Source organism: Pseudophryne corroboree, chromosome 6, assembly GCF_028390025.1.
Source record: "Pseudophryne corroboree isolate aPseCor3 chromosome 6, aPseCor3.hap2, whole genome shotgun sequence".
Taxonomy (NCBI): Eukaryota; Metazoa; Chordata; class Amphibia; order Anura; family Myobatrachidae; genus Pseudophryne; species Pseudophryne corroboree.
In genome coordinates this window covers 590100646-590119647 of record NC_086449.1, presented here as the reverse complement: position 1 = coordinate 590119647, position 19002 = coordinate 590100646, and the positions used below count along the sequence as shown (strand labels likewise).

Sequence of the window (19002 nt, the reverse complement as noted above, 5' to 3'; positions counted from 1 at the left end):
ATCAACCCTGATATTAAATTAAACCCCTTCACTGCTGAATCTTTTTATCACCAATGAGCTGAGCATATTGGGTCATTCAGGTGCGGTTGGCTTGGCTATATCTGCAGGTTCCTTGGAAGCAACAGTAATAGTGCTGTATGTAAATGCAGCAGGATGCGTCTATTGCAGGGGTCAGGGAACTTTTGTACCCTTTACCCGAAAATATATTTAGATACACCGACGTTACCCCAGTATGAGCCAAAATTCACGTGATGCCACACAGTATGAGCCAAAATTCACGTGATGCCACACGGTATGAGCCAAAATTCACGTGATGCCACACAGTATGAGCCAAAATTCACGTGATGCCACACAGTATGAGCCAAAATTCACGTGACCCCACACAGTATGAGCCAAAATTCACATTACGCCACACAGTATGAGCCAAATTCACATGACGCCAAACAGTATGAGCCAAATTCACATGACGCCACACAATATGAGCCAAAAATCACGTGACGCCACACAGTATGAGCCAAAATTCACATTACGTCACACAGTATGAGCCAAAATTCACGTGAGGCCACACAGTATGAGCCAAAATTCACATTACGCCACACAGTATGAGCCAAAATTCAAATGACACCACATAGTATGAACCAAAATTCACGTGATGCCACACAGTATGAGCCAAAATTCACATGACGCCACACAGTATGAGCCAAAATTCACGTGACGCCACAGTATGAGTCAAAATTCACATTACGCCACACAGTATGAGTCAAATCACATGACGCCACACAGTATGAGCCAAAATTCACATTATGCCATACAGTATGAGCCAAAATTCACGTGACGCCACACAGGGGGGTATATTTACTAAGCTCCCGAGTTTGACCGAGTTGGTGTTTTTACTTCAAAGTTTCATCTCGGGAATTTACTAAACTCAAATCTCGGCAGTGATGAGGGCATTCGTATTTTTTTTTTTTGTGGGCTGTGAAAAAAAACCCAAATGAATACACCATCGGTCAAACACGGTTGTTTAGAAATAGAACTCGGTCATTTATCAAAAATTCGTATTTCTAATTACCACCGTGAAAGGACCATTTCGTCCGTGAAATTTAGAGATTCATAAAAAAATACGTTTTTCAAATAGACCTGCTTTTGAGAAGCGTGTTTAGATGTGTTTAATGCAAAACATAAGTTCAGCCTACATTTGTTGAAACATAAAACAGTACATAACTACATGATTACAATCCCACACAATCAAATGGATGTTGGCCTGTGTTGCATTAAATGTATGTGTTCAGATGTATTCCTGACACTGCTCCTTCATTTTCTCATAAACCAGGGCCATGAAACTGACGATGTTAGCAGGTTGAATAGGCTTTACGTAAGCTGTGCAGTGCATTTGGGTTTATGAGTACTATTAAGAGACCATACAGCAGAACCAGACTACATATAATATACATTAAATGGGTGTGTGTCCTTTTCTATGTTTTTTTTTTTGGTATTTTTGTGGGTTACACATTTTTGCAATAATAACAAAATATGTCTTAACTCATTATAACTATATTAATTTTGGACACAAATCAGGTGAATATTGTGCAAACAAATGTGTTTATTTTTTGGAAAAATTATCCTAAAAAACAGATTTTAAACACGGAAAAACTTTACCCCCCTAACAACCCAACACCTGTTTATGTTTTAATTTATTTTTTGGTTTGGTCCTTAGATCCGGCAGAGTCAGGGCCAGGGACATTAGCTCTTCTTCTTGATCTTCTTACTGGGGATGAAGTAGGCGTAGTTAAAGGGGTTGTGGTTTCAGAGCTTGTGCTCACTTGTTGGTTGTGTAGGTTGGCAATATTGTGACTGAGGCTGCTTAATGTTGCATTCAGTTGGATGTTTGATGCCGTGTTATATGATTCTGCCCACACTTTCACATAGGCGATTGTTTGTATCTAGGAGATTGAGGTAGTTCTGATGTTGCCTCATTTGGTCGTCCATAATCCTGGCCATGGTTTGCATAATGTTGCTGTTATCAGCCCGCATTTGTTCCATGCATGTGGCAATTCTGCTGAGCTCAGAATTTTGTCTGCACAATGGCCCTCATTCCGAGTTGATCGCTCGCTAGCTGCTTTTAGCAGCAGTGCAAACGCTAAGCCGCCGCCCTGTGGGAGTGTATCTTAGCTTAGCAGAAGTGTTAACGAAAGATTAGCAGAATTGCTTGAAAATCTTTTCCTGCAGTTTCTGAGTAGCTCCAGACCTACTCCTAGATTGCGATCACTGCAGACTGTTTAGTTCCTGATTTGACGTCACAAACACGCCCTGTGTTCGGCCAGCCACTCCCGTTTCTCCAGCCACTCCTGCGTTTTAGCCTGACACGCCTGCGTTTTTTAGCACACTCCCGGAAAACGGTCAGTTTCCGCCCAGAAACACCCACTTCCTGTCAATCACTCACCGATCAGCAGAGCGATTGAAAAGCGTCGCTCGCCCCTGTGTAAAATTGCTTAGTTTTGTGTGAAATTACTTTGCGCGTGCGCCCTGCGGACCATACGCATGCGCAGAACAGCCGATTTTTAGCCTGATCGCTATGCTGCAAAAAACGGCAGCGAGTGATCAACTCGGAATGACCCCCATAGTGCAACTTATTCTGGGGAGATAATGGGGAATACTTGACAGCAGCTGGGTGTGTCTGCGAAGATACTCCAAATGTTGCGGTTGCTGGGTTGTCCAGCTGTCACAAAATGCCTGGAGTGTGTTTTGTGCCGGTGGTGTGGCTGTGCTCAATTGTGGTTGTGGAGTAGTTGGCGGCGGAGAACCAGCCATAGGTGGCATGCTTGGTGTTGTCGGGTCTACCGGCTGCAGGTTAAGGACATAAGTTTCCTCCATTACATCTGACTGGTGTGCGGGTGTCATGGTGCCTTGATCTGTGTGTGTTTGAATGGAATAACATTTTAGTACTCAATTTGTATTTTTTATTTTTTTGGACATATTTGTTTTAAGAACAACAACAATTCTAAAATAAATTTTTGCCAAGTCCATACCTACATAAGCAGACATTTTTGGCTACCCATTATGCTAGTGGTACCAAAACTGTGTGCCGTGGCTCCCTGTGGTGCCTCGGGACACTTGCAGGGGTGCCTTGTGTTGGTGGTCCAGGACCAATTCTAATTATTTATGGTCAGTATAATAAACAAAACTAGTGCTAGTAGCTGTCAGTCATAAAATATGGGGACAAACAGAAGTAAATATTTTCCCACACCACAAAATTGAGCCTAAGGGTGCATACACACGGTGAGATTCGGACTTATCCGATTCTCACCGTGCGACAGGGGGCCGGGTCGGCACTTAGCCAGTATCGCAAGCACATAATAACTGTGCTTGCGATGCTGGCTATGTGCGATTTCAATCCTGACTATCTCTTCTATAGAGATAGTCAGGATTGACTTGCCTGCACAGCCTATTTTTTCTTCCGATGCCGACCGCGCGGGGCCGCGCATCGGCATCGGATCGGGATCGCAAGGTGACTGTCACCTTGCGATCTGCACTATATTTTCTTCCGATTCTGACTATATAGTCAGAATCGGAAGAAAATATCTTACCGTGTGTACACACCTTAAGGATGTCATATAAACACAATCTACTTATGTTAAAATTTCTAACTAAATTTCTTAATAAATTTTATTGTTCCTAGGGGTGGCGTGTTCAAATTTCTGAAACTCTAGGGCGGCGTGATTACATAAAGTTTTGAATCCACTGCATTATGCCCTGCTCTTTTTTTTTAACCATTTTTTGCTATATATTAATCAACACAACCTAAAGGCTAAACATAATGTCAAGTGACATTTGCAATTACAAACCCTGGTTTAGTGTGATTCTGCCTAAATCAGTTGGTTGGTATGTTACAGTACATCTATGATGGCTATACTCAAAAAAAAATTATTAAAAAATTTAATTATTTACTCAAGGTCCCAATATTGGGGGTCATTCCGAGTTGTTCGCTCGCAAGCTGCTTTTAGCAGCTTTGCACACGCTAAGCCGCCGCCTACTGGGAGTGAATCTTAGCTTATCAAAATTGCGAACGAAAGATTAGCAGAATTGCGAATAGACACTTAGCAGTTTCTGAGTAGCTCCAGACTTACTCGGCATCTGCGATCAGTTCAGTCAGTTTCGTTCCTGGTTTGACGTCACAAACACACCCAGCGTTCGGCCAGACACTCCTCCATTTCTCCAGCCACTCCCGCGTTTTTCCCAGAAACGGTAGCGTTTTTCCCCACACACACATAAAACGGCCAGTTTCCGCCCAGAAACACCCACTTCCTGTCAATCACATTACGATCACCAGAACGAAGAAAAAACCTCGTAATGCCGTGAGTAAAATACCTAACTGCATAGCAAATTTACTTGGCGCAGTCGCACTGCGGACATTGCGCATGCGCATTAGCGACTAATCGCTCCGTTGCAAGAAAAAAATAACGAGCGAACAACTTGGAATGACCCCCATTATACTGTGTGCAAACGTTACTTTCACATTTGCTAGTACACTTCTGCACAATATGCTAGTGTTTGCTTCAAATGTACGGACAGAATAATCTTAAACATTTTTAATTTTGTTTTAAGGGTTGGCCATGTCAAAAGCATTTTCTGTAATCATTGTAAAGGCTAATCTAATAGGATTACTGTGTGTGTTTGTTTAATTCATAATTATATGTAATGGTTTGTGTGTTGTGTGTTTTTTTGTGTATTTTTTTTGGACTCACCTGGAAGTTGAGGGGACTGCAGTTGAAGTGGTGGGGAGGGCGCCAGCAATTCGGACGGTGGCCTGGATGCGACCATAGTGATTTGTTGCGTTGGTGGAGAGGCAGATTGTGCTGTGGCCAGAGCGTGTCGTGGTCTTTTCTGTGCCACATGTTTCCGCGTTGCGGATCCGTGGCGTGTGCGCATTTGCGCAGTCGGATGATGGCGGGATGAACCTATGTGAAACAAATGTACTTTTATAACTTTGACAATGATTTGACCTCCTCCTTAAGTTTTAATGTGTTTCAAATTTACCTGTAGCAACATCAGCACCATGGACAACATTTGAAGGAGTGGTTTGGCGTGTGCGTTTTTGAGCCACTGTAATCCAAAGAAACATATGAATTGGACACAAATGCATTTGCAAACAACAATAACAACAAACAGCATTTCTCAAATATTATTTGCAAACACATACATAACCATACATTTAAAAAAAAAAAACACAAATAAATAAAAAAAAAACCTGCAACTTCATCACAATGTTGAAACAACTATGCAACACACATGGCGACACGTGCGTAGCATACAAAAAAACTCAGAATAATGTTACAAACACAAATAAGAACACATACAATTTTGCATGAAAACCAGACTACAGACCAAATGCATAAATAAAATTAAGAAAAAACTGAGGAAAAAGAACAGTATTAGTGAAACAACAAAACACCACCAAGAAAAGCGTCTCAGTTTTAAAAAACACAAAACATCAGTCGAACATGTGTCCTTAACTACTAAATAATCAAGACACCACACTTAAGGCCAGTACTGACTGGCCGATGTGAGAGAGATGTGTGCTGAGCGAACCGCTCAGCACACATCTCTCCCGCCGCTCAGCACAGCGCGATGTGTGCTGAACTTGCGGGGGCAGACGGGGGGGGGCGCTCACTTCACCCAGCGGGTGAAGTGAGCGACCCGCTAGATTGGCCTGCATGCAGGCCAATCTAGCAGCAGCGATAGCGATGCGCGGGGCTGCGCATCGCTATCGCTGTAGGGACTACACACGGAGCGATCATGCTTAAAATCTAAGCAATCTAGTCAGATTGCTTAGATTTTAAGCAACGATCGCTCCGTGAGTACCCCCCTTTACACCTTTGCAGATAAATGGTGTGTCCCACCTAATAACCAATTCAAACATTTAAAAAATAAGATTTTACTTACCGATAAATCTATTTCTCGGAGTCCGTAGTGGATGCTGGGGTTCCTGAAAGGACCAAGGGGAATAGCGGCTCCGCAGGAGACAGGGCACAAAAAGTAAAGCTTTTTCAGATCAGGTGGTGTGCACTGGCTCCTCCCCCCATGACCCTCCTCCAGACTCCAGTTAGGTACTGTGCCCGGACGAGCGTACACAATAAGGGAGGATTTTGAATCCCGGGTAAGACTCATACCAGCCACACCAATCACACCGTACAACCTGTGATCTAAACCCAGTTAACAGTATGATAACAGCGGAGCCTCTGAAAGATGGCTTCCTTCAACAATAACCCGAATTAGTTAACAATAACTATGTACAATATATGCAGATAATCCGCACTTGGGATGGGCGCCCAGCATCCACTACGGACTCCGAGAAATAGATTTATCGGTAAGTAAAATCTTATTTTCTCTATCGTCCTAGTGGATGCTGGGGTTCCTGAAAGGACCATGGGGATTATACCAAAGCTCCCAAACGGGCGGGAGAGTGCGGATGACTCTGCAGCACCGAATGAGAGAACTCCAGGTCCTCCTTAGCCAGAGTATCAAATTTGTAAAATTTTACAAACGTGTTCTCCCCTGACCACGTAGCTGCTCGGCAAAGTTGTAATGCCGAGACCCCTCGGGCAGCCGCCCAAGATGAGCCCACCTTCCTTGTGGAGTGGGCCTTTACAGATTTAGGCTGTGGCAGGCCTGCCACAGAATGTGCAAGTTGGATTGTGCTACAGATCCAACGAGCAATCGTCTGCTTAGACGCAGGAGCACCCATCTTGTTGGGTGCATACAATATAAACAACGAGTCAGATTTTCTGACTCCAGCTGTCCTTGCAATATATATTTTTAATGCTCTGACAACGTCCAGTAACTTGGAGTCCTCCAAGTCACTTGTAGCCGCAGGCACTACAATAGGCTGGTTCAGATGAAATGCTGACACCACCTTAGGGAGAAAATGCGGACGAGTCCGCAGTTCTGCCCTGTCCGAATGGAAAATCAGATATGGGCTTTTGTAAGATAAAGCTGCCAATTCTGATACTCTCCTGGCAGAAGCCAGGGCTAGAAGCATGGTCACTTTCCAAGTGAGATATTTTAAATCCACCTTATTTAGTGGTTCAAACCAATGAGATTTTAGAAAGTCCAAAACCACATTGAGATCCCACGGTGCCACTGGAGGCACCACAGGAGGCTGTATATGCAGCACTCCCTTAACAAAGGTCTGGACTTCAGGGACTGAAGCCAATTCTTTTTGAAAGAAAATCGACAGGGCCGAAATTTGAACCTTAATAGATCCCAATTTGAGACCCATAGACAATCCTGATTGCAGGAAATGTAGGAATCGACCCAGTTGAAATTCCTCCGTCGGAGCACTCCGATCTTCGCACCACGCAACATATTTTCGCCAAATTCGGTGATAATGTTGCACGGTTACTTCCTTCCTTGCTTTAATCAAAGTAGGAATGACTTCTTCCGGCATGCCTTTTTCCTTTAGGATCCGGCGTTCAACCGCCTTGCCGTCAAACGCAGCCGCGGTAAGTCTTGAAACAGACAGGGACCCTGCTGAAGCAAGTCCCTCCTTAGAGGTAGAGGCCACGGATCTTCCGTGATCATCTCTTGAAGTTCCGGGTACCAAGTCCTTCTTGGCCAATCCGGAACCACTAGTATCGTTCTTACGCCTCTTTGCCGTATAATTCTCAATACTTTTGGTATGAGAGGCAGAGGAGGAAACACATACACCGACTGGTACACCCAAGGCGTTACCAGCGCGTCCACAGCTATTGCCTGCGGATCTCTTGACCTGGCGCAATACCTGTCCAGTTTTTTGTTGAGGCGAGACGCCATCATGTCCACCATTGGTCTTTCCCAACGGGTTACCAGCATGTGGAAGACTTCTGGATGAAGTCCCCACTCTCCCGGGTGAAGATCGTGTCTGCTGAGGAAGTCTGCTTCCCATTTGTCCACTCCCGGGATGAACACTGCTGACAGTGCTATCACATGATTCTCTGCCCAGCGAAGAATCCTTGCAGCTTCTGCCATTGCACTCCTGCTTCTTGTGCCGCCCTGTCTGTTCACATGGGCGACTGCCGTGATGTTGTCCGACTGGATCAACACCGGTTTTCCCTGAAGCAGAGGTTCTGCCTGGCTTAGAGCATTGTATATTGCTCTTAGTTCCAGAATGTTTATGTGAAGAGACGTTTCCAGGCTCGTCCATACTCCCTGGAAGTTTCTTCCTTGTGTGACTGCTCCCCAGCCTCTCAGGCTGGCGTCCGTGGTCACCAGGATCCAATCCTGTATGCCGAATCTGCGGCCCTCCAATAGATGAGGACTCTGCAACCACCACAGAAGAGACACCCTTGTCCTTGGAGACAGGGTTATCCGTAGGTGCATCTGAAGATGCGACCCTGACCATTTGTCCAACAGATCCCTTTGGAAAATTCTTGCGTGGAATCTGCCGAATGGAATTGCTTCGTAAGAAGCCACCATTTTTCCCAGGACTCTTGTGCATTGATGTACAGACACCTTTCCTGGTTTTAGGAGGTTCCTGACAAGCTCGGATAACTCCTTGGCTTTTTCCTCCGGGAGAAAAACCTTTTTCTGAACCGTGTCCAGAATCATCCCTAGGAACAGCAGACGAGTTGTCGGCATTAACTGGGATTTTGGAATATTCAGAATCCACCCGTGCTGTTTTAGCACTTCTTGAGACAGTGCTAATCCCATCTCTAGCTGTTCTCTGGACCTCGCCCTTATTAGGAGATCGTCCAAGTATGGGATAATTAATATGCCTTTTCTTCGAAGAAGAATCATCATCTCGGCCATTACCTTTGTAAATATCCGAGGTGCCGTGGACAATCCGAACGGCAGCGTCTGAAACTGATAGTGACAGTTTTGTACAACGAACCTGAGGTACCCCTGGTGTGAGGGGTAAATTGGAACGTGGAGATACGCATCCTTGATGTCCAAGGATACCATAAAGTCCCCCTCTTCCAGGTTCGCTATCACTGCTCTGAGTGACTCCATCTTGAACTTGAACTTCTTTATGTACAGGTTCAAGGACTTCAGATTTAGAATAGGCCTTACCGAGCCATCCGGCTTCGGTACCACAAAAAGAGTGGAATAATACCCCTTCCCTTGTTGTAGAAGAGGTACCTTGACTATCACCTGCTGAGAGTACAGCTTGTGAATGGCTTCCAAAACCGTCTCCCTTTCGGAGGGGGACGTTGGTAAAGCAGACTTCAGGAAACGGCGAGGTGGATCTGTCTCTAATTCCAACCTGTACCCTTGAGATATTATCTGCAGGATCCAGGGATCTACCTGCGAGTGAGCCCACTGCGCGCTGTAATTTTTGAGACGACCGCCCACCGTCCCCGAGTCCGCTTGAGAAGCCCCAGCGTCATGCTGAGGCTTTTGTAGAAGCCGGGGAGGGCTTCTGTTCCTGGGAAGGAGCTGCGTGTTGCTGTCTCTTCCCTCGACCTCTGCCTCGTGGCAGATATGAATAGCCCTTTGCTCTCTTATTTTTAAAGGAACGAAAGGGCTGCGGTTGAAAAGTCGGTGCCTTTTTCTGTTGGGGAGTGACTTGAGGTAGAAAGGTGGATTTCCCGGCTGTAGCCGTGGCCACCAAATCTGATAGACCGACTCCAAATAACTCCTCCCCTTTATACGGCAAAACTTCCATATGCCGTTTTGAATCCGCATCGCCTGTCCACTGTCGCGTCCATAAAGCTCTTCTGGCCGAAATGGACATAGCACTTACCCGTGATGCCAGTGTGCAGATATCCCTCTGTGCATCACGCATATAAAGAAATGCATCCTTTATTTGTTCTAACGACAGTAAAATATTGTCCCTGTCCAGGGTATCAATATTTTCAATCAGGGACTATCTGATGGATCTTTAAGTGCGGCCGTCTCAGGAGAGGGTAACGCCACTTGTTTAGATAAGCGTGTTAGCGCCTTGTCCACCCTAGGAGGTGTTTCCCAGCGCTCCCTAACCTCTGGCGGGAAAGGGTATAATGCCAATAATTTCTTTGAAATTATCAGCTTTTTATCAGGGGCAACCCACGCTTCATTACACACGTCATTTAATTCTTCTGATTCAGGAAAAACTATAGGTAGTTTTTTCATACCCCACATAATACCCTGTTTAGTGGTACCTGTAGTATCAGCTAAATGTAACGCCTCCTTCATTGCCAAAATCATATAACGTGTGGCCCTACTGGAAAATACGGTTGAATCGTCACCGTCACCACTGGAGTCAGTGCCTGCGTCTGGGTCTGTGTCGACCGACTGAGGCAAAGGGCGTTTCACAGCCCCTGACGGTGTTTGAGTCGCCTGGACAGGCACTAATTGATTGTCCGGCCGCCTCATGTCGTCAAACGACTGCTTTAGCGTGTTGACACTATCCCGTAGTTCCATAAATAAAGGCATCCATTCTGGTGTCGACTCCCTAGGGGGTGACATCCTCATATTTGGCAATTGCTCCGCCTCCACACCAATATCGTCCTCATACATGTCGACACACACGTACCGACACACAGCAGACACACAGGGAATGCTCCTAACGAAGACAGGACCCACTAGCCCTTTGGGGAGACAGAGGGAGAGTTTGCCAGCACACACCAAAAGCGCTATATATATATCAGGGATAGCCTTATAATAAGTGCTCCCTTATAGCTGCTTTGTTATATCAAAATATCGCCATAAATTTGCCCCCCCCTCTCTGTTTTACCCTGTTTCTGTAGTGCAGTGCAGGGGAGAGACTTGGGAGCCGTCCTGACCAGCGGAGCTGTGAGAGGAAATGGCGCCGTGTGCTGAGGAGATAGGCCCCGCCCCTTTTCTGGCGGGCTCGTCTCCCGCTATTTAGAAAAATCAGGCAGGGGTTAAATATCTCCATATAGCCTCTAGGGGCTATATGTGAGGTATTTTTAGCCTTTATAGGTATTCATTTGCCTCCCAGGGCGCCCCCCTCCCAGCGCCCTGCACCCTCAGTGACTGCCGTGTGAAGTGTGCTGAGAGGAAAATGGCGCACAGCTGCAGTGCTGTGCGCTACCTTTAGAAGACTGCAGGAGTCTTCAGCCGCCGATTCTGGACCTCTTCTGACTTCAGCATCTGCAAGGGGGCCGGCGGCGCGGCTCCGGTGACCATCCAGGCTGTACCTGTGATCGTCCCTCTGGAGCTTGATGTCCAGTAGCCAAGAAGCCAATCCATCCTGCACGCAGGTGAGTTGACTCCTTCTCCCCTCAGTCCCTCGCTGCAGTGATCCTGTTGCCAGCAGGAATCACTGTAAAATAAAAAACCTAGCTAAACTTTTTCTAAGCAGCTCTTTAGGAGAGCCACCTAGATTGCACCCTTCTCGGCCGGGCACAAAAATCTAACTGGAGTCTGGAGGAGGGTCATGGGGGGAGGAGCCAGTGCACACCACCTGATCTGAAAAAGCTTTACTTTTTGTGCCCTGTCTCCTGCGGAGCCGCTATTCCCCTTGGTCCTTTCAGGAACCCCAGCATCCACTAGGACGATAGAGAAATAAGGTACATTTCAACAGGTACATTAACAAGGACCTAAACTAATTTGCAACAGACAATGGCCCTCATTCCGAGTTGATCGGTCGCAAGGCGAATTTAGCAGAGTTACACACGCTAAGCCGCCGCCTACTGGGAGTGAATCTTAGCTTCTTAAAATTGCGACCGATGTATTCGCAATATTGCGATTACTAACTACTTAGCAGTTTCAGAGTAGCTTCAGACTTACTCTGCCTGTGCGATCAGTTCAGTGCTTGTCGTTCCTGGTTGACGTCACAAACACACCCAGCGTTCGCCCAGGCACTCCCACCGTTTCTCCGGCCACTCCTGCGTTTTTTCCGGAAACGGTAGCGTTTTCAGCCACACGCCCCTGAAACGCCGTGTTTCCGCCCAGTAACACCCATTTCCTGTCAATCACATTACGATCGCCGGAGCGATGAAAAAGCCGTGAGTAAAATTACTTTCTACATAGCAAAGTTACTTGGCGCAGTCGCAGTGCGAACATTGCGCATGCGTACTAAGCGGATTTTCATTGCGATGCGATGAAAAATACAGAGCGAACAACTCGGAATGAGGGCCAATACTAACATCCTGGAGATTTTACACAATCAAGAATGATAGACACAATTACACACACTAATACACACTAAACTAGCATAGTCAAAATATAACACATAGCAGGACTCCAAAGTTTTTACATCAAAACCTTTTTGCACAAAATAAAAATAAAATGACAACTCGCCATCCTGCCTGGGCCGATCGGAATCACGCACATAAGTGGCTCCAACCACTTTGCGTGGAATTAAGCTCCGCACTGGCTCCTCCCACTCCGCATAAGTTGCAATATACGGATGACCACCACCGGTTTGACGGGCAGACTAGGCCTCCTTGGCCATCTTGGCCTTGACACTTTATGTCGTAATAACGTTTACGACATGTGTCCTCGGTCCTGCGAACAACTCCCTCGCTATTCACACCAGCTACAACTTTAGCCCAAATAGCACTCTTTCTGCGAGAAGTGACTTTGGAGGCCTCAGCGCCAAAGAGCTGGCGATGATGGCGCATCAGCACACCAAACAACGCAACATTTTCTGCGTAATTAAATTTGACGTTGTGCCCTGTCTTCGTAGTGGTGCGTGGCTGCGGAGCCACAGCACCATCACTCTCACTAGAGGCCGCAGCAGCAACCTCACCCTCCGACTCACTACTCTCCTCCCTCCAGGGCCGGTGCAAGGTTTTTCGGCATCCCAGGCAAAACTTCACACACACACACACACACACACACACACACACACCTCCCCCCCTCCCACACCCTATAGCGGGTTGGGAAAGGTATCCCGGCACCTAGGATGCCGGGGGTCAGAAGAATGATAGCTGCATCCTGACGCTCAGTATCCCAACATCTTGTGGGAAAGTATGCTAACCCTCCCTTCTTGCAGTCTAATCCTAACACCCCCCCCCCCCCCCCCACTGCAGCCTAACCCTCCCCTCCTGCAGCCTACCCCCAACCCTCATGCCGTAGTGTTAGAGAAGGAGCGGCCTGGGGGGATATAGGACACTCTGCTCCCCAGTCCAGGCCACCTGCCGCTGTATTAGAAATGACAAAAAATAATAATTATCCTCCTAAACGGTGGGGGTGGGGAAGGAATGTGGTGTTCGGTGCTTCTACTGAATCTGCCTATGCCCTCACCAGCTGCAGGCCACTAGCGATATAGTATTCATGCAGGGAACTTCTGTAACTAACAGAGTGTGAGGTAAATATAGCAATACATGTACTGGTTGTTTCCGAATAAGCCCTATGGTACACATCCACTCACACGGACAAGCACATACACTGTACTGAGGCACACTCACACACACACACTGAGGCACACCCACACACACACTGACACTTACACTGAGGCACACACACACACTGACACTGAGGCACACACACTCTCATACTGAGACACACACTGTCACTCACACTGAGGCCCACACACTCACACTGAGGCACACACACACATTGACACACACACTCATACTGAGGCACACACACACTGACACTCATAGTGAGGCACACACACTCGTACTGGGAAACACTCATACTGAGACACACACACACACACACACACACTGACACTCATAGTGAGGCACACACACTCGTACTGAGACACACACACTACGGTACCACAGCAGTTACCTCCTCCAGCTCAGACTGCAGGAGCCAGTGTCAGATAGAATGGGCACAGCAGCAGACAGACCGCCGGGGACCTGGCAAAGTCGGGGGCGTGGCCTAATCACGGACCTGTGACCACGCCTCCTTTATAAAAACAAACAAAAACAAACAGAAAACCCACCATCAAGCACCAGGCTCTGGAACCAGCCCGGCAGAGGGTATAAAGGACCAGACGAGGGGGAGACTACCTCGCCGCTCCCACTGTATAACTTCTCCAGAGGTGGTGAATCCGGAGAGTCAACGGTGGATCCTGGGACACTAGGTAGTGTACAGTGGCCTGGAATGGCCAAAAAGCTTCAGCTGCTGTCAGTAAGTTCAGCAGCGCTGCAGGACCGATTGCAGCGCTGCTACTAATGTGTCCATGCCGCCGGGTGCCCTGCTGCTGCAGTGCTGCTATTATAGCAGTCACATGGGGGCTACAGGGCAGGGGGCTAACAGACAAAATTATCAGGGCTACTGACAGCCTCAGTGTGCCGCCCCCTCAGGTCCTGGCGCTCATAGGCAGCTGCCTAAAGCTGCCTAATGGAAGCGCCGGCCCTGCCTCCCTCTCACTAACACCCTCAGCCTCACTCACCTCCTCCCTCAAACTAACCCCCTCTGCCTCACTCAACACCTCCACTTCACTCACCTCCCCCACCTCACTGACCTCTGACTGAGACAAAATTGTCTCAAACAACAAATATAACACGAATAAAAAAAAACACAAAACACACTCCTCCACTAACACTACTCACCACACACCAAACACACCCAACACACACACACACACACACACACACACACACACACACACACACACACACACACACACACACACACATAGACTGAAATAAAAAAACAACCACAAAAAATATGACACACTTAAAAAAAACACAACAATAATCACAAGACGACTTACAAACCAAATACACCACTCAGCAATCACTTAAACTCACCTAACCAACTTTCCACAACTCCTACCGCAAACACACTACCTCTCTCCTCTCCACTAGCTAAACCCACGAGGTCCGTCCGGTTTGGGGCGTATTTATACTGTGGTGCACAGACACTCCTCCATCACAAACCCAACCAATCACGGACGAGTGACGAAAACGAAAGTCAGAAAATAACGCGGCCGGAAAGGAACTAAAATCTCTGACGGAAAAAAAAAATACAAAACCGTAAAAATCCTACACAAATACAGCCGAAAAACACAAATCGGCCGCATTAGGACCAAAAAAAATACGAATAACATCGACATCGGAAAATACGAATATACAAAATACGAAAGCATAGTAAATGAGACGTAAAAATAAAAGTAGCAAATTCGCACTACCGATGTCAGTCGTGTTTAATCTCCCACCAAATCACTACAGTTACGAATCTTAGTAAATATACCCCAGTGTGAGCCAAAATTCACATTACGCCACACAGTATGAGCCAAATTCACATTATGCCACACAGTATACTTTTAATGCTGATGTCACATCCATATTTTATTAATTATCATTGCACAATGTGGCTATTTGTAATGGAACCCAAGATATCAGGACTAGTGACTTACTGTCTGTCTCAATAACAAAGACTCTGCTGAACCGTCTTAGCAGATTGAGTCCTCCGGCAGTGGCTCCGAGTCCCTTTGGGAGGAACGCTGGCAGTGGCATGGCTACATACTGAGAGCGCGGGCGGGGGAAGAGCGCAGCGGGCAGGAGGAGAGCATAGGAGGACGCACAGTGTGACATCATCATGTCATCAGGTGATGTCAGTCCCACCGGCAAGTAAAGTACAGTCACTCAGCAGTCACTGTATATTATCAGCGGGCGCCGGGCGCAGTGGTGAGCGGGGGAGGCACAGGAAGGATCTGCAGGCTCTGCACGCCTATGGTCACGCTGCCAAGACACAGCTGAGCATGCATATAGATTCATATGCATGCTGTGTCTCGGCAGCACGACCGTCCATTACCCCCAGGAATTTCATTTGGGGTAATTTAACCCTGTTCGCCGACCACTGGTCTATTGCATGCAGACACCTCCTGCTGTACTACTGATCCAAGCTGCGTATTAGGATGCAGTATCGAAACAAACCACTAACCATCAGGCAGCTTATGGCACCCATGGTGCTTCGCAGCCACCCATTGCAGAGGCTAGGAATCCTCCATCCTACGGCAGAGATTCATGGCCTCTTCCCACCCTCAAAACGGCTGTGACTCGCCCCTGAAATGGCATCAGACTGTCAATCAAAGACAGTCTGATGCCGGGCTGCAGGTCTGATGTCCTATACAGCAGGACCCGTTCGCAGGTTCTGTGCATGCGTAAAGTACTGAAAATCGTTACTTTGTGCCAATGGCTGCAAGCGGAACCGCGCCTGAATGACTCCCATTGTCATTGTTAGACTGATCCCATTTTAACATAATTATCATTAAATTGTTTGTGGCGTACCCACATCAATCATACCTTTGTTTTACTTTGTATTTTTAGAAAATAACATTTGTTTTTAATCCCCGATATGATAAAGAAAATTTACTTTAAATTACCAAATAATTGTTAATTCCATTGAAATTCAAATAAAGAGATTGTATGTGGTATCTATCTATCTATCTATCTATCTATCTATCTATCTATCTATCTATCTATCTATCTATCTATCTTTTATATATATATATATATAGTACAGTATATATTGTATACATAGATGAGGAATTTACCCCATGTGGGAAAGTAGACAAGAGTGTAGACAGTCCTAGGGCCTCATGCAGTCCTCTGAGCCTCCTTGTGGCTGCCAACTCTTTCCTGGTTTATCGTCAGGTGTTTGTCAACTGATATGTGACTCTGTATTTGATCAAATGTATTAGTTTTATTCAATACTTAGATTAAAGGTAATGTGCTGTTTTTTTTTTGAAGGGTAGACGGCTGCCCCTGAAGTTTATCAGGTTCCCTATCACTGCCTTACAAGCTGCTGCATCAAATGAGTGATCACTTATCTGTGTAATGCAAGACTGGAATATAAAGTAGGTTCATGTAATGGGGCTAATAGCAGAAATATGATGTCTTTCATACATTTGGTAGGAAAATTATGTTTAGGAGTCAGCTCTGTGGGCGCTTGAGAAGCCCCAATACAGTGTATTTATGCATTTACTTTTCATGTCAATCATGCCATTTTTCAGTAATTTAGTTAGCAACACCAATCATTCAGAAAAGTTGCCACTTTGTGGCACTTATTCCGCACCCCCTCCTCCCTTTTCTGTAGTACTGTGCTCGGGGGCAGAGTTTCACGGAATGATGCAGTTGCGTCATGATGCCACGATTAAACCGTGTTATACCCATTAAGCTCCGCTCCCCTGAGCGGATTACTATGGAAAAGGGAGATGACACCCAGTGCATGAAACCCCTGGTAACGAGCATGACACCCAGTTCATGAAATCCCTGGCAACGAGCAGGTAACTTAAAAATAATCAGAAGTTTTATTGTAGGCGTAATGTATCACGGGCATTGCAGTGTATGACATAATATGGTGCAGGGGGCATTACTGTGTTGGGCTGTATGGTGGAATTCTTTTTTTACTGTGGTGGCCAAGGTCTGTTGTTGCAGGGTCAAAACTGTGGTGTAAGGTATTCTTATCCTGCGAAGGCCAGGCCTATTATAGTGAGTCCATGCCCATTTTAGGGAGCCCCCCCTTTCAAGATGCGGTCATGACGCGTTGGCATTGTGATGTCACAATAAAACAGCATCATTAGGCAAAACTCCGCTTCCCAAGTACCACGGAAGAGGGAGGAAAGGGAGCAGCAAGATATCAGTGCTGGCATGCTGGCGCCTGCCAGCGGCAATACACCCCCTTGGCAATGAGCATTACCCTTGGCAATGAGCATTAACCTTGGAACAAGCATTACCCTTGGCAACGAGCATGGATCCCAGAACCCTGGCAACGAGGGATGGATCCCAGAGCATGAAACCCCTTGGCAACGAGCATTATCCTTGGCAATCAGCATTACCCTTGGCAATGAGCATGGATCGCAGAGCATGAAACCCCTGACAATGAGCATGGTACCCAGTGCATGAAACCCTTGGCAACAAGCAGGTCATTTACTGTAGGGCATTCGTATCATGGGCATTGCGGTGTATGTCATAATATAGTGCAGGGGGCATAATATGGTTAAAGGGGCATTACTGTGTGGGGCTTAATATGCTTTTTTTCTATGGTGGCCAGAGGTCTGTTGTTGCAGAGTCAAAAACTGGGGTGTGAGGTAGTCTTTTCCTGCGAGGCCTCACCTATTTTAATGAGGCCATGCCCATTTTAGAGGAAACGCCCCTTACCGGGAGCGCGCACGCCTTTGACGCGTGCAAAATATATGTTTTTTTTATGTATATGGGGGGGACGGACATTTTTGAATGTCTATAAGGTGGGGGTGCATTTTTTTAGGCAACTCCTTTGTGTGCAACTCCCAATTAAAGTGGCCACGCAGTATTCTCTGCCTCTCCAACACCAGCCTGCCCCTGCTGGACAGGCCTGATCTCTAACAATATATACCATGATGAAACCTGAGAACCATTTAAAAAAAAAGCATGATAAAAAAGTATAAAAAATGCCTTAGGTAGCCCAATGACATAATGGGTTCCACTCTCCAACTGGGAAAGCTCCATGGAGGCCTATGGTACTCCGTCCTTGGTGTTATCACACTGTCTAGGGTATTAAATCTTCTAAAAAGAAAAAGTGTAGAAGTGGACCACAGCAACCAATCATCTTCATTTTATAGAAAGTGCTAGTTAAATAATAGCTAGGAACTATAATTGTATCAACCTATTTTAATGGGCTCCACACACAGCCCTACTGGTCGCCGAGGTGCCCGACGGCCAATATGGCTAACGGACGAACTGGCGGCGGGGTGGGAGGAGTTTCTTCACTCCCCCCATCACCTGGCCCCATAGCCCTGCATGTTAATGTGGACGAGATTGTCCATATTGGCTTGCATGCATAAATGACCCTGCACCAACGATGAACGATTGCGGGGCCGCGCATCGTTCATCATTGGTGCCTACACACTGAAAGATATGAACGATATCTCGTTCATTAATAAACAAGATTGTTCATATCTTTCAGTGCTATCGTCCAGTGTGTAGGGCCCATTTGTCTGAAAAGATTGACTGTCTGCCAAAGTAAATTGGTGTTACTGAGTAGAATATAAGGGATGTGGTAAGATAAAAAAAACTGGAGGTAGGGGGATTTAAATCAAAACACATTTCTGATTTTGTTTATTCTAACTCTTTTAAGTTGTTTTTGGTCCAAAATGTGTAATTTCTTGAATAAGTTCAAACTTTTTGGCAGAGTTAT

General features: G+C 46.3%; 1 protein-coding gene across 1 annotated transcript; it reads right to left on the bottom strand.

Moving 5' to 3' along the window:
- Nucleotides 1–1580: 1580 nt before the first annotated feature.
- On the bottom strand, nucleotides 1581–13993 carry LOC134933043 (mucin-7-like). The gene is made up of 4 exons (XM_063927989.1): nucleotides 13820–13993; nucleotides 5035–5100; nucleotides 4743–4955; nucleotides 1581–2909 (listed from the first exon to the last, which is right to left on the bottom strand). The coding sequence occupies exons 3-4, from the start codon at nucleotides 4924–4926 to the stop codon at nucleotides 2599–2601; spliced, it is 495 nt and encodes a 164-aa protein (XP_063784059.1). The 5' UTR covers nucleotides 4927–4955; nucleotides 5035–5100; nucleotides 13820–13993; the 3' UTR covers nucleotides 1581–2598.
- Nucleotides 13994–19002: the final 5009 nt, after the last annotated feature.

Bases quoted from the DNA above. Each gene is read 5' to 3' on its own strand.
- LOC134933043 (XM_063927989.1), bottom strand. From the start codon at position 4,926: ATGCGCACACGCCACGGATCCGCAACGCGGAAACATGTGGCACAGAAA. The intron at 2,910-4,742 runs GTGAGTCCAAAA...AAACACACACAG, and splicing joins GCAGTCCCCTCAACTTCCAG to ATCAAGGCACCATGACACCC.